Below are 13409 nucleotides of genomic sequence, written 5' to 3' on the forward strand. Positions count from 1 at the left end.
TGATCGAGGATAAAGCGGATGAGTTGTAGGATGGTGTTTGGAGACTGGCAGTTGTTGGTGTTGAGTACTGAGACTGTTGCCGCGATGCCATCCTTGTAGGGGATGCTGGTGTAGAGTGCGGAAACCTCCATTGTGATGAGGAATGTTCCCGGTTCGACTGGTCCGTGGGTGCTGAGTTTCTGGAAGAAATCCGTAGTGTCGCGACAGAAGCTGGAGATCCCCTGTACAATAGGTTTCAAGATGTCTTCCACATAGCCAGAGAGATTCTCGCATAGCATCCCATTGCCCGATGAGACATCCCGGTGTGTTGGCTCATTGTTGACTTGCTTTCAAATTTAATGCAATTAGCTCACTTTGAAATTAATTCCTGCACTACCAAATCCATGTGTTGTAAACAGCAGTAGTCCTGGTACAGAGTCCAGTGGAAGTTCACTCTGTACTTTCCTTCAGTTGGTGAACTGCCATTTAAATAGGAAGGTAAGAGCTAGGATCAGGAGTAGGCCATTTGACCCCTCAAACCTGCTCTGCTATTCTGGTAGATAATGGTTTATCCTCTGTCTCAATACAATATTTTGGCACTATTCCCATATCTCTTGATATTTTTAATGTCTGTAAGCAATCAACCTCTGCCTTTGATTGACTTAATGACTCAGCTTCCACAGCCGTCTGGATCAGATAATTCCAAAGATTCATTACTCTCTCAGTGAAGACATTCCTCCTTATTTCAGTCCTAAATAGGACTGCCTCTTATTGTGAGACAGTCTCCTTTTGATTCTAGATACCTCAGACAGAGCAAACATCCATTCTTAAGACTATAAGGCATAAGAACAGAAATAGGCTTTTCTGCCCATGAATTCTACTCTGCCATTGAATAAGATCATGGCTGATCTGATAATCCAAAAAACACTTTCTGGTCATATACCCATAACCCTTGATTCCCTTAATGATTAAACATTTTTTTTCAGCCTTAAATCGACTTAACAACACAACAGCTACAGCTCTCTGTAATAAAGAACTCCACACATTCGCTACCCTTTAGAAGAGAAATTCCTCCTCACTTCTGCCTTAAGTGGGTGACCCCATATTTTGAGATTAAGTTCTTTGGCCGTCAACTCTCCCACAAGGGGATACAACCTCTCAGCATCTACTCTTACAGGCACCTTTAGGATTTTAGATACCTTCAATAAGGTCACGTCTCGTTCTCCGAAACTTCAGTGTATACAAGGTCAACCTTGTATACTCTCTCATAATAAAATTCCTCCATACATGGTACCCCTCTAGTGAACCTTCCGTTGACAGCCTCTCATTCAGTGTATCTTTCTTTAGATATAGGTTCAATATTTTTGATATACACTGACTAGTGCTTTGTGTAGTTTTAGCAAAATTTCCCTATTTTTATACACTATTCCATTTGAAATAAAGACCTTCTCGATTGCCTGCTGAACTTGATTGCCAGCCTTTTGTGATTTATGGAAAAGGACTCCCCAAATCCCTCTGTACTACTGCTTTCTCTCATCTCTCTCTTTAAGTAATATTCAGCTCTTCTATTCTTTCTGCCAAAGGGCAAACTCTTTAGCCTATTGACTATGGCATACTCGACATCCCAATTCTAACGCCAAATAGCTATACTACTTCTCCTGTTGTTCATTGTTAACCGAAAGCAACCAGACTGTTCTCATTTGCCTGTGTATTCATGAGGACTCCTACATCCATGTTCTGCCTCACTCAAAAGGTCGTGCTACTTGGACTCGCCTGAGGAAATTTTACTCCAACTAAATGAAGCAAATTAAAAAGCAATGCTTTCTAATAGCCTGTACCACCAGTTTTACCATAGTTTCTTCTGGTGATTGCATCTTTAGAACTTGCCCAAATTCACTGCATTGTTCAGATGTACTTTATGTACAATCACATTTATCATTCATCAGCTTCATAACGATTAAGAGACCAAATATCGATTATATATTCAGGCACAAACACCTAGTTTTCCTTCTTTTCTGTTTTCCATAGTATTCTAGACAATGGTGGTATTTCGAGGTAATTCTTGTTAATTATTCCCTGACTCTGCTCTAAATGTAATGTTGCAGTCCACCAGATCTTTTGCTTCTCTGGTGGATCCATGCGTACCAACTTTTTTTTTCTGGCTTTATCTATTAATTTTGTTCCACCCAAAGTTTAATTATTGATCTTTCAAGCCCAAACAAACTTAATTTACTCTTTCGAACCCAATAAAAATGTTAAATGTTCCAATGAGATCATCATTCATTCTCCTAAACTCCAGAAAATCCAGGACCTATCCCTCCTTTAAGATTAATCCTGTAATCTCATGGGTCAGTGGAATGTTCGAGATTCCTACATGATATAGTGAGGAAGATAATTTTGTGGCAAGATCTTTTGCCTTTGTAAATGTTTGTAATCTCTCGTGAGATGGGTGACCAGTGATGAAGATCTGGTCAGCATTGAAAATTCTTTTGAAACGTTCAATTTGGAAACTGTGTTAATTGATAGGATAGACAAAAACTGATCTTAACTCATTCTTGGTATTCATAACCATGTGCTTATCTTTTTCAGGTACGATACAGGCTACTCGCGCACTAATGATCATTGGAATCCTGTTGGGAACCCTAGCGATCCTGATCGCTGCAATGGGAATGAAATGCACTACATGTTTTGCCGATGATAAAAAGAGGAAGGGACAAGTGGCTACTGTAGGGGGAATCATGTTCATTATCTCAGGTACAAATGAGGCGAAAGTGCTTTTCACTTACAAAAATGTCCAAAGGCACAAAATTCAATTAGGGGAGGGAAGAGTGGAGGAAATCCATTGGCTTGGTTTGCACATTGTGTCTATTTTTATTTTTAAGGAGCCATTTGAGTATTTAAGCATGCAATCGGATTGGTGCCAAACGAGTCAATTCAAAATTATCTCAATTTGGAGACTGTGGAAATGTGAAATGAAAATGCATTCATTTTTCAGCCAAAGAGTCAATTATCTAAATGTAAGATAGCATCGCTATAGTTTTATCCAACGATAGGGCTATCTTTTTTGTTAGAGAGACATATATAACTGATGATGGTTTAATCTGAAATTAACCGTACTTCTGGCAAGGGGAAAGAATGAGAGGGAGAGTCCTTCATTGTAACCTCAGCTGGTGCAAGAATTGAACCTGTGCTGCTGATATCACATGCCAGCTGTCCAACCAATTGATCTAACCAACTCCCTATATGACTAGAGTGGATGAAATTGAATAGCTAAGTCCAGGTAGTTACAAACTGAAGAAAGAAAGTGTTATTATGCTTTGTGACTTGGACTAGACTGAATCAAGGAAGGACTTGAGAGATTCTGAGGATGGTTTTCGATTTTGCAGTGACTACAGACATCTATGTGTGCAGTCAGTCCCATGGGATGCTCAGTAGATCTGAGTTGAAGTATGATGAGTGGACTGAATCTTTACAGTTTTATGGTCATGGCTGTCTTTCATTTCTAGTCAGTGAATTATGTTGTAAATCTTGTGAAGAATTGAAACTAGAGGAGGATGCGGCAGGCCGGAAACATATGGGCTCAGGAATCCTCTCACAGCCTACTATGCTGGCTCCACCATTTTTGGATGTGGATGAGGATGAACCTTTTCAAAGGGTGTGTAAATTGTTGCATGGGCAAAAGCTACATTGTTTATTCATTCAGGCAGTGTGGATGCCAATAACAAGGCCAGAACTTTTTGCCCATCCCCAGTTGGCCTTGACAAGGTGGTGGTGAGCTGCAGTTTTGAACCACTTCAATCCAATTAATGTAGACTCATAATGCCATCAGGGAGAAAGGTCCAGGGCTTTGACCCAGTGGTTCTCAAGGAACATTGATGCATTTTCAAATCATGAGGATATATGGCTTAGAGGAGAATTACTGTGTATCTGCTGTCCTTCTCCTCCTAGTATTTCAGGCTTTGGAAAGTGCTGTCTAAGGAGCTTTGAATTTCTGAAGTGCATCTTGTAGAAGGTACATACTGCTGCTAATGACCATCGGTAGTGGAGAAAATGAATGTTTGCAGAAGTGATGCCAAACAAGCGGGCACGGATCCTGTCAAGTTTCTTGAATATTGTTGGAATGATACTCATCAAAGCAAGCAGGGAGTATTCCATCGCAGTCCAAGGTCTCTTTGTTCAGCAGTACTCCCTAGGATCTTACCATTAAGTGTATAAGTCCTGCTCGGATTTGCTTTCCCAAAATGCAGCACCTTACATTTATCTACCATTGGCCCAAGATCCGTTTGTAATCCGAGGTAACCTTCTTTGCTGTCCATTACACCTCCAATTTTGGTGTCATCTGCAAACTTACTAATTATACCATTTATGCTCACATCCAATCATTTATATAAATGATGAAAAGGAGTGAACCCAGCAATGATACTTGTGGCACTCCATTGGTCACAGGCCTCCAGTCTGAAAAACAACCCTCCACCACCACCCTCTGTCTTCTACCTTTGAGCCAGTTGTGTATCCAAATGGCTAGTTCTCCCTGCATTGCTTGAGATCTAACCTTGCTAACCAGTCTCCCATGGGAAACCTTGTCGACCACCTTAAAGAAGTCCATATAGATCACGTCTACTATTCTGCCCTCATCAGTTCTCTTTGTTACCTCTTCAAAAAACCCATTCATGTTTGTGAGACATGATTTCCCACGCTCAAAGCCATGTTGACTATCCCTAACCAGTCCTTGCCTTTCCAAATGCATGTATATCCTGTCCCTCAGGATTCCCTCTCACAACTTGCCTACCATTGAAATCAGGTTCACTGGTCTATAGTTCCCTGCCTTGTACTTATCACTTTTCTTAAATAGTGGCACCACGTTAGCCAACCTCCAGTCTTCCAGCACATTGATGATACAAATATCTCAGCAAGAGGCCCAGCAATCACTTCTTTAGCTTCCCGCAGAATTCAAGGGCACACCTGATCAGTTCCTGGGGATTTATCCACTTTTATGTGTTTCAAGACATCCAGCACTTCCTCCTCTGTAATATTGATATTTTTCAAGATGTCACCATCGATTTCTCTACATTCTATATCTTCCATGTCCTTTTCCACGGTAAACACTGATGCAACATATTCGTTTAGTATCTCCCCCATCTCCTGCGGCACCAGACAAAGGTCATCTTACTTGTTCTTTGAGGGGCCCTATTCTCTCCCTGGTTAGCTTTTTGTCCTTAATGTATTTGTAAAAATCCTTTGGATTCTTCTTAGCTCTATTTGCCAAAGCTATCTCATGTCCCATGTTTGCTCTCCCGATTTCCCTCTTAAGTATACTCCTATTGCCTTTATACTATTCAAAGGATTTACTCAATCTATCGTGTCTATACCTGACATATGCTTCCTTCTTTTTCTTAACCTAAACCCTCAATATCTTTAGTCATCCAGCATTCCCTATACCTACCAGCCTTTCCTTTCACCTTAACAGGAATATACTGTCTCTGGACTCTCGTTATCTCACTGCTGAAGAATTCCCATTTTCCAGCCATCCCTTTACCTGCGAACATCTGCCCCCCAGTCAGCTTTTGAAAGTTCTTGCTTAGTACCATCAAAATTAGCCTTCCTCCAATTTAAAACTTTAACTTTTTGATCTGGTCTATCCTTTTCCATCACTATTTAAAAACCAATAGAATTATGGTCGCTGGCCCCAAAGTGCTCCCCCACTGCCACCTGTCACCTGCCCTGCCTTATTTCCCAAGAGTAGGTCAAGTTTTGTGCCTTCGCTAGTAGGTACATCCATATATTGAATCAGAAAATTGTCTTGTACATGCTTAACAAATTCCTCTCCATCTAAACCCTTAACACTATGACAGTCCCAGACTATGTTTGGAAAAGTTAAAATTCCTTACCATAGCCATCCTATTATTATTACAGATGACTGAGATCTCCTTACAAATTTTTTTCTCAATTTCCCCCTGACTATTAGGAGGTCTATAATACAATCCCAATAAGGTGATCATCTCTTTCTTATTTCGCAGTTCCACCAAAATAACTTCCCTGAATGTTTTTCTGGAAATATCCTCCCTCAGCACAGCTGTAATGCTATCCTTTATTAAAAACGCCACTCCCCCTCCTCTCTTGCCTCCTTTCTATCCTTCCTGCAGCATTTGTATCCTGGAACATTAAGCTGCTAGTCCTGTCCATCTGAGCCATGTTTCTGTAATTGCTATGATATCCGAGTTCCATGTTCTTAATCATGCCCCGAATTCATCTGCCTTCCCTATTCAGCCCCTTGCATTGAAATAAATGGAGTTTAATTTATCTACCTTGTTCTCTGCTTTGTCCCTGCCTGTCCTGACTGGTTGACTCACTTCTTTTCTCAACTGTACCAGTCTCAGATTGATCTCTTTCCTCACTATCTCTCTGGGTCCCACCCCCACCTTACTAGTTTTAAATCCTCCCGAGCAGCTCTAGCAAATTTCCCTGCCAGTATATTAGTCCCCTTCCAATTTAGGTGCAATCTGTCCTTCTTGTACAGATCACTTCTATCCCAAAAGAGATTCCAATGATCCAAAAATGTGATTCCTTCACCCGTACACCAGCTCCTCAGCCTTGCATTCATCTGCTCTATCCTCGTATTCGTACCCTCACTAGCTTGTAGCACCAGGAGTAATCCAGATACTACCGCTCTCGAGGATGTCCTTTTAAAACTCCTGCCTAACTCTGTACGTTCTCCCTTCAGAATCTCATCCTTTTCCCTTTGTATGTCATTGGTTCCAATTTGTACAATGACTTCCTGATGGCCCCTCTACCCCTTGAGAACATTCTGCACCCTCTCTGAGACATCCTTGATCCTGGCACCAGGGAGGCAACACACCATTCTGGTTTTCGCTGCTGACCACAGAAATGTTTGTCGGTGCCTCGGACTAGAGAGTTCCCTAACACAATTGATCTCTTGGAACCTGACGTACCTTTCATTCCATTAGAGCCAGTCTCAATACCAGAAACTTAGCTGTTCGTGTTACATTCCACTGAGAATCCATCACCCCTGACATTTTCCAAAACAGCATACTTGTTTGAAATGGGGATAGCCACAAAAGACTCCTGCATTACCTGCCTACCTCTCTTACCTTTCCTGGAGTTAACCCATCTACATGATTGTATCTGTGACTTTTTTGCCTTCTTATAACTGCCTTCCATCACACCCCCTTGCTCTTGTAAATTCCTCATTACCTCTAACTGTTGCTCCAACCGATCCATTCGATCTGAATGGATTCACAATCAACTGCATTTATTGCAGACATAATCCTCAGTAACACATAAACATTCCCTAAACTCCTACATCCGACAAGAAGAGCATATCACTCTACTGAGAGCCATTTTTGCTTCTTCCAATCTGCAGACCCAGAAAATAGCACTATCGTATTCCTCTACAAAACACTGCTCCAGGCTAACTTAATACTTATAGCTTATATTTTTAATTTTAATCAAGAGACATGTCTCAATAAAACATATAATCAAGAAAGAACCCACTCTACACACTACTGCAGACTCACAGCAAGGCCATACTTAAAACTATTTACTCATCTATTTTTGTGCTGTGATATCTCCTAAATAGGTTCCTCAAAGATCAGTTGTTCACTTCCTAAGTAGGTTTTGAAGCCTTAACTCCAGAACGTTAGCTGGGCTTCTGGATTACTTAAGTAGTGACTTGGCGTGACATTGCATTTGTTTGATAATAGTCCTGTGAAGCATTTTGGGATATTTTGCTGTGTTAACTGAGCTAAATAAATGGAATATCTTTGTTGTAATTTGGGCATTTCTGCTATTTTTTTTGTCAGCCAATGTTAACACTGCATGGAACAGACCAAATCTAAGACCTGTTACAGGCCTGTTCGAGTTCCTTTGCACTTCGACGCAAGTATTTTCTTTTAACAGAAGATGGCTAAAGACTAACTTTGTTTCTTGATCTCATTCTCAGGTCTTGCAACATTGGTTGCTACAGCCTGGTATGGGAACAACATTACCAGAGAGTTCTACAGCCCCTTAACACCAACCAACAACAGGTAAGTAAGCTATCTGGACCCAAATAAAACATGAAAGATTGGAAAGCCTGTTTCAGAATGTTCCAAACTACTGAGGTAATTGTAGTGATTATAGCGAGGTCAGTCAGACGGACTTCACAGAATATGAATTCCCTGATTGGTACTATTAACGTGGTCCAATCAGTGAGCCCTGGCTGACAGATATAAACAGGAGTGTCAGAAGTTCTGTTCATTCTGAGAGCTGGCTCTGAGGAAGCTGGAGCAAGGCCAAGTGTAAATAAAGGGTGGCTTGGTGACGGGATACCAGCCTTTGAAGAGTTATTTCAATAACAGTATTGTTGGTTTTGATTATTGGATGAATATAGGCCAGAAGATACACACAACCCCCCCCTCCCAACCCCACTCCTCAAATAACATTGGATCTTCTACTTTGAATGAGAGGGCGGGGGTGACCTTCACTTATTATCTTATCACATGGCAAATGTGACAGTGTAGCACTCTGTCAGAACAGATGTCACAGTTTAGATTATGTGCTTGAGGATTTAAACCCACCATGTTCTGACCCAAAGACAAATTGTCTACTTCCTCGACCACGGTCTGCCTGCCAGCCAAAATTGGCCGATTTCATAGATCGTTTGATTCCATTTGAAATGCAAGATTGTGGGTTTAGTTGAGGAGCTTTCTCCTTTGTTGGTCACTGGGGAGAAAATTGTTTGAGGCAAATAGAGGCTGTGGCTCTTACAGAAAGCACATCAGACACTACTCTCCTTCCAAATGTCAATCCAGTGAGTGAGGACAGTGTCTGGTTCCATGGTGCAGCACCAACTTGAATTGTATTCTAACAATCTATTTCAAATAAATTATCCTTGGTAGAGCTGTACCCCTACATGGATTAGGTCCTAGGGAAAACTGGTGACCTAAAATGATGATGTCATGCCTTGCTGGAATACGTAATAAATGAAGTGAGGGAGTTTGTGGTGCAGTGATTGTTTCCCTACTTCTGGATTAGGAGGTCTGGGTTCAGATTCCACCACCTTGGAGGTATGTTATAACACATCTGAAGAGGTTGAGTAAAATAACAACAATTAATGAGACTCAGTGCATCTCTGGGATTAATACTGTAAGAATGTCAATAGTTAAAGCAACTTTAGATTGTGGTTTTCACGTACAAAATAAGAGGAAATTCCCAGCAATTGTGGTTGAGATGAGGAAGTTGAATTGGAATCGGTATATTGCTTGTAAATGTCATGTTCTGTGTACTTTTCCTTCTCTTTTTCGTTTTCTTCCTCACCTATATTCTCCCCTTAAAAAGGTCAGCCTAATTGAAAGAACTGAAAGTTCTTCAGGGACAAGAACCTGCCAGGACCAGTAATTGGTTCAACTGGAGTCACTTGAGAATCTCTTTCAAAGGTGCAATGGGGAAACGTCCCTTAGAGCAGGCTTTGAGCCATACTTCGCTAAGAAGTTAAAACTTTTGAAAGTATCTCGTGGCTTGTATGTTTGATGTGTAATAAACATTGTAAATATTGAGGCAAAAGTGAGGAGTGCAGATGCTGGAAACCAGAGTTTAGATTAGAGTGGTGCTGGAAAAGCGCAGCAGGTCAGGCAGCATCCAAGGAGCAGGAAAATCTATGTTTCGGGCAAAAGCCCTTCATCAGGAATGGAGGCCTTGATGCAATTGTAAATGTAGTAGTAATATACAGTTTTGGAAGAGACTGATTTATTTTGAAGGTCATGTAATAATTACATTGTGGTCCAGCAGGACAAAATTTGCTCGATCCCAAAGAGAATAACATTTTAAACTTTATAAAATGAATTTGCAAGTCAGCTGTGGGGAAAATCATTATCATAGGAAATGCAGCAAGGTACAGTTAACAGTCAAACTTCAGTTTGAATCCAAACCAGGCAAATTGACTCTGATTGTCCAAGACATTGTCATGTTCTCACAAGGGGTCACTTGACCCGAAACGTTAACTCTGAATTTTCTTTACAAATGCTGCCAGACCTGCTGAGCTTTCCCAGCAATCTCTATTTTTGTTTCATTGTCATGTGGAATGCACTATATATTAGCTATTCCCTAAGTTGTTGTTCAGTTGAAAAGATACATGTGTGGATATGTACTTTCTACTTGTAATGGATAAGTCCTCCTGTTTTCAATATTTGTGTGATTAACTACCCAATCTGTAGAATGCCACTCCTGCCACTAACAGGATGCTGCCATCAAGCCAAAAATATGATGTGCCTGTCACATAAATGAGTAATGTGGTATATGGGTTTCATTGCCTGGTAAGTAACATGTAGGTCCCAAAATCTAACAGATCATATCAAACAACATGTTCCTTTGTTACCTCTGTTTCTCTCTGCACCTTCCCAAAGCATCATTTATTGAAATAGTTTACTTTTGATTTGAGATACACTAGGGGAAAGACTTAATCCATGGTAGTGACAGAAAATTAGCTTATTAGTGAATCAGAAGTGAATCTATTTTCATTAAAGTCAATGGGAAATTGAGTGCAGTGTCTAACAATGATCCCTATCTGCCTGCTGTATGAAACTGGCACAGATCAATTTCACCTTGTGTATCAAAACCACCACTTTTGCAGTTGCATCACGTGAGTTTGGATTTATTCTTTAGGCGCAAGGCCCTTCCTCTTTCTCTTTCCAATCTCAAAGACTTTCCTTCCTCTTTGATGGGTGAGATATTCTTTGTTTTGAATAATAAATGTCTCAGTTCCTCCACTGTGGAAGAGTTTCTGTGACTCACAAACTACAGTACAACTACACATTTAATATGAACAGCAAGCTCTGGAAACCACTGGCAGCATCTGTGAAGAGAGAACAGAGGGGCTAAAGAAGAGCTGTGTTGGACTTGAAACATTAATTCTGTTTTTCTCTCCACAGTTGCTAATAGACCTGCTGAATTTCTCTAGTGTTTTCAGTATTTATGTCAGACTTCAGATTTCCAGCATCTGCAGTGTTTTCGTTTGGTCATGATTTGCTAATTGCTTTTCACTTGAAGGCACTCAAAGGAATGTGGAATTAAGCTAGACCTAGATACATTTATCTTATATAATTCCTGCACATCAGCAAAAATAATTGATGATTTATGCAGTTCAGCAAGTGGAGGCTGTGTTACTGGGAATTATTATGAACTTTGCTATAGTCAATTTTGAACTATTGACATGGTTTTAAAGGAGCTGGAGTTGTAAAATGTGTGCTAATGCCTATTCGGTTGTACTGTGTCGCCACAGCAGATAGCGTTCAGATTTAATGTCTGGATAAGGTAAACTTTTATGCTGAAACATTTTTGGTTGTTTTTGTGAATGTGCAAGGGCTGATTTTCAGTTGGGCTCACCTCTGCTCATAGGTTAATGGTTTGTACAAGATGGAGTAAAGCAGGGAACATTCTTCTTTGAAGAGTGAATGTTTGTGTGTGTTTGCAAATATGCGTGGGGGTGAAGTGAAGTATGAGGGCCCAAATTAATCCCGTAAGCATTGCTAGCTGTAAGGGTATGATTCATATATGCTGTTATTACATTCAATATTGAAAATAATTTCTTCCATATTCTCTGCATTCTTTTCACTTACTCCCTCTTGTTACAAGTCTGTGGCAAGGAGTGCACTGGAAATTAAGTTCCACCACTCTGAGTTCTACCAAAATATTTGATTTTATTTTAATCACTAAAACAGCCAATTTGTTTCTCTTAATTACTGTGCTTAAAAAGAAACAAACCTTTCATCAAGTTTCCCCCGTAAAATAACCTTGTTTGTTCAAAACAGATCTATGTTTTAAACCTATGTTAAACTGATTATCAATGAAGCTACTATGTAGAGTTAAAATTTGTCCCCTTAATGCCAAATCCATGTATATTAATAAACAAATGGAATGAGATAACAGAGCTCCACCCAGAGAAATATTAAATGGAAAATTAGACAACTGGAATTACCACATAAGCTCAGTCACTACTAGAGTAGGTCACACTGATACTCAGTAACAGCAATCTGTGCTATCTACAAGATGCACTTCAGGAATTCACCAAAAATGCTTAGACAGTGCCTTCGAAATATAGAAGCACTTCCATCTAGAAGGAGAAGGGGAAACAGATACATGGGAGCACCTGCAAGTTCTCCTCCAAGCCGCTTACCATTCTGACTTGGAAATATATCACCATTCCTTCACTTTCACTGGGTCAAAATCCTAACAGCATTGTTGGTCAACCCACAGCAGGTTCAATAAGGCAGCCCAGCATCACCTTCTTCAAGGCAGAGTAGGAACTGGCAATAAATGTAGTAATGCCTACATCCCACGATGAATAAAAACAATTCCTTCCCTAAAGGATTTTTAGTTTGCCAGTGTATTGATAATGGATACATGGTCACCATTAAGTTAACTTGCAATTGCAGATTTTCATTGAAGTCAAATTTGACCATCTTACCATGATGGCGTTTGAACCCGTAACCCCACAACATTAGTTTGAGACTCTGGATTACTTCCACAACTAAACAGTTCTCACGTCTAGCAAAATAGAAAGCAAAATGCAGAGATTGTTGCTAGGCTACACTTGGCCTCTTCAAAAACTCAGTTTGTTTGTCTAGCAATTATAAGCTATTAAGCATTCTCTCATCACTCTTCTAAAACAATTTTCTCTTAAAGCCACTTAGCTTATCAAAAAAATGCAGAAAATACCCAGTTCTTTTGAACTCTTGATTTTTGCATTCCAAAAAGTCGCATGATTAATAACTGGTAATCGAGGAATAGGCCAAGTCTTCAGTTTTCACATTGTTATAATCCACAGATATGTGTTGCCAACACTAAACCCTAATATCAATCCTAACCTGAACTGAGCTCTCTATATCACAGAAAGATTCAGTCTAGATGGAGGCCATTCAGTCTACTGCCTCTGCAAATGTGGTTTACTGACTGCCATTTCCCACTTTTACTCACAAATTGTTCATTCCAGTTCCTAACCATTCAGTGTATAAAAAATGTTACTTCTCTTGTTAACCTTTTGCTAACTGCCTTAAATCTACAATGTCTGGCTCTTGATCCTCCCATCAATGAGAACAGTTTCTCCCTATTCACTCTGTCCAGACTCCTCAAGGTTTTGAACACATGACCAAACCTCCTGTCAAACCTGCCTTAAATGGTAGACAATCCCAGCTCCTTCATTCTATCCAGGTAAGTGGAGTTCCCATTGCAGGAAGCACTGTAAAGTGCCTTTTTTGAAAGCCATTCTGATAAATCTTTTCTGAACCCAAAACTCAAGTGGGATTTGTGACAAAGGTCGGCAGCACGATGGCTCAGTGGTTAGCATTGCTGTCTCACAGTGCCAGGGACCCACATTTGATTCCAGCCTCGGGCAATTGCCTGTGTGGAGTATGTATATTCTCCCAGTGTCTTCATGT

General features: G+C 40.3%; 1 protein-coding gene across 1 annotated transcript in view; it reads left to right on the top strand.

The window, feature by feature from the left end:
• LOC140478798 (claudin-1-like) overlaps positions 1-13409 on the top strand; it is a 44276-nt gene that overhangs the window by 22745 nt on the left and 8122 nt on the right. Inside the window, exons 3-4 of the mRNA XM_072572185.1 lie at positions 2569-2733; positions 7940-8024. Of these exons, the coding sequence (XP_072428286.1) occupies positions 2569-2733; positions 7940-8024 (250 nt within the window). The remainder of the gene's footprint in view (positions 1-2568; positions 2734-7939; positions 8025-13409) is intronic.

Source organism: Chiloscyllium punctatum, chromosome 6, assembly GCF_047496795.1.
Source record: "Chiloscyllium punctatum isolate Juve2018m chromosome 6, sChiPun1.3, whole genome shotgun sequence".
Taxonomy (NCBI): domain Eukaryota; kingdom Metazoa; phylum Chordata; class Chondrichthyes; order Orectolobiformes; family Hemiscylliidae; genus Chiloscyllium; species Chiloscyllium punctatum.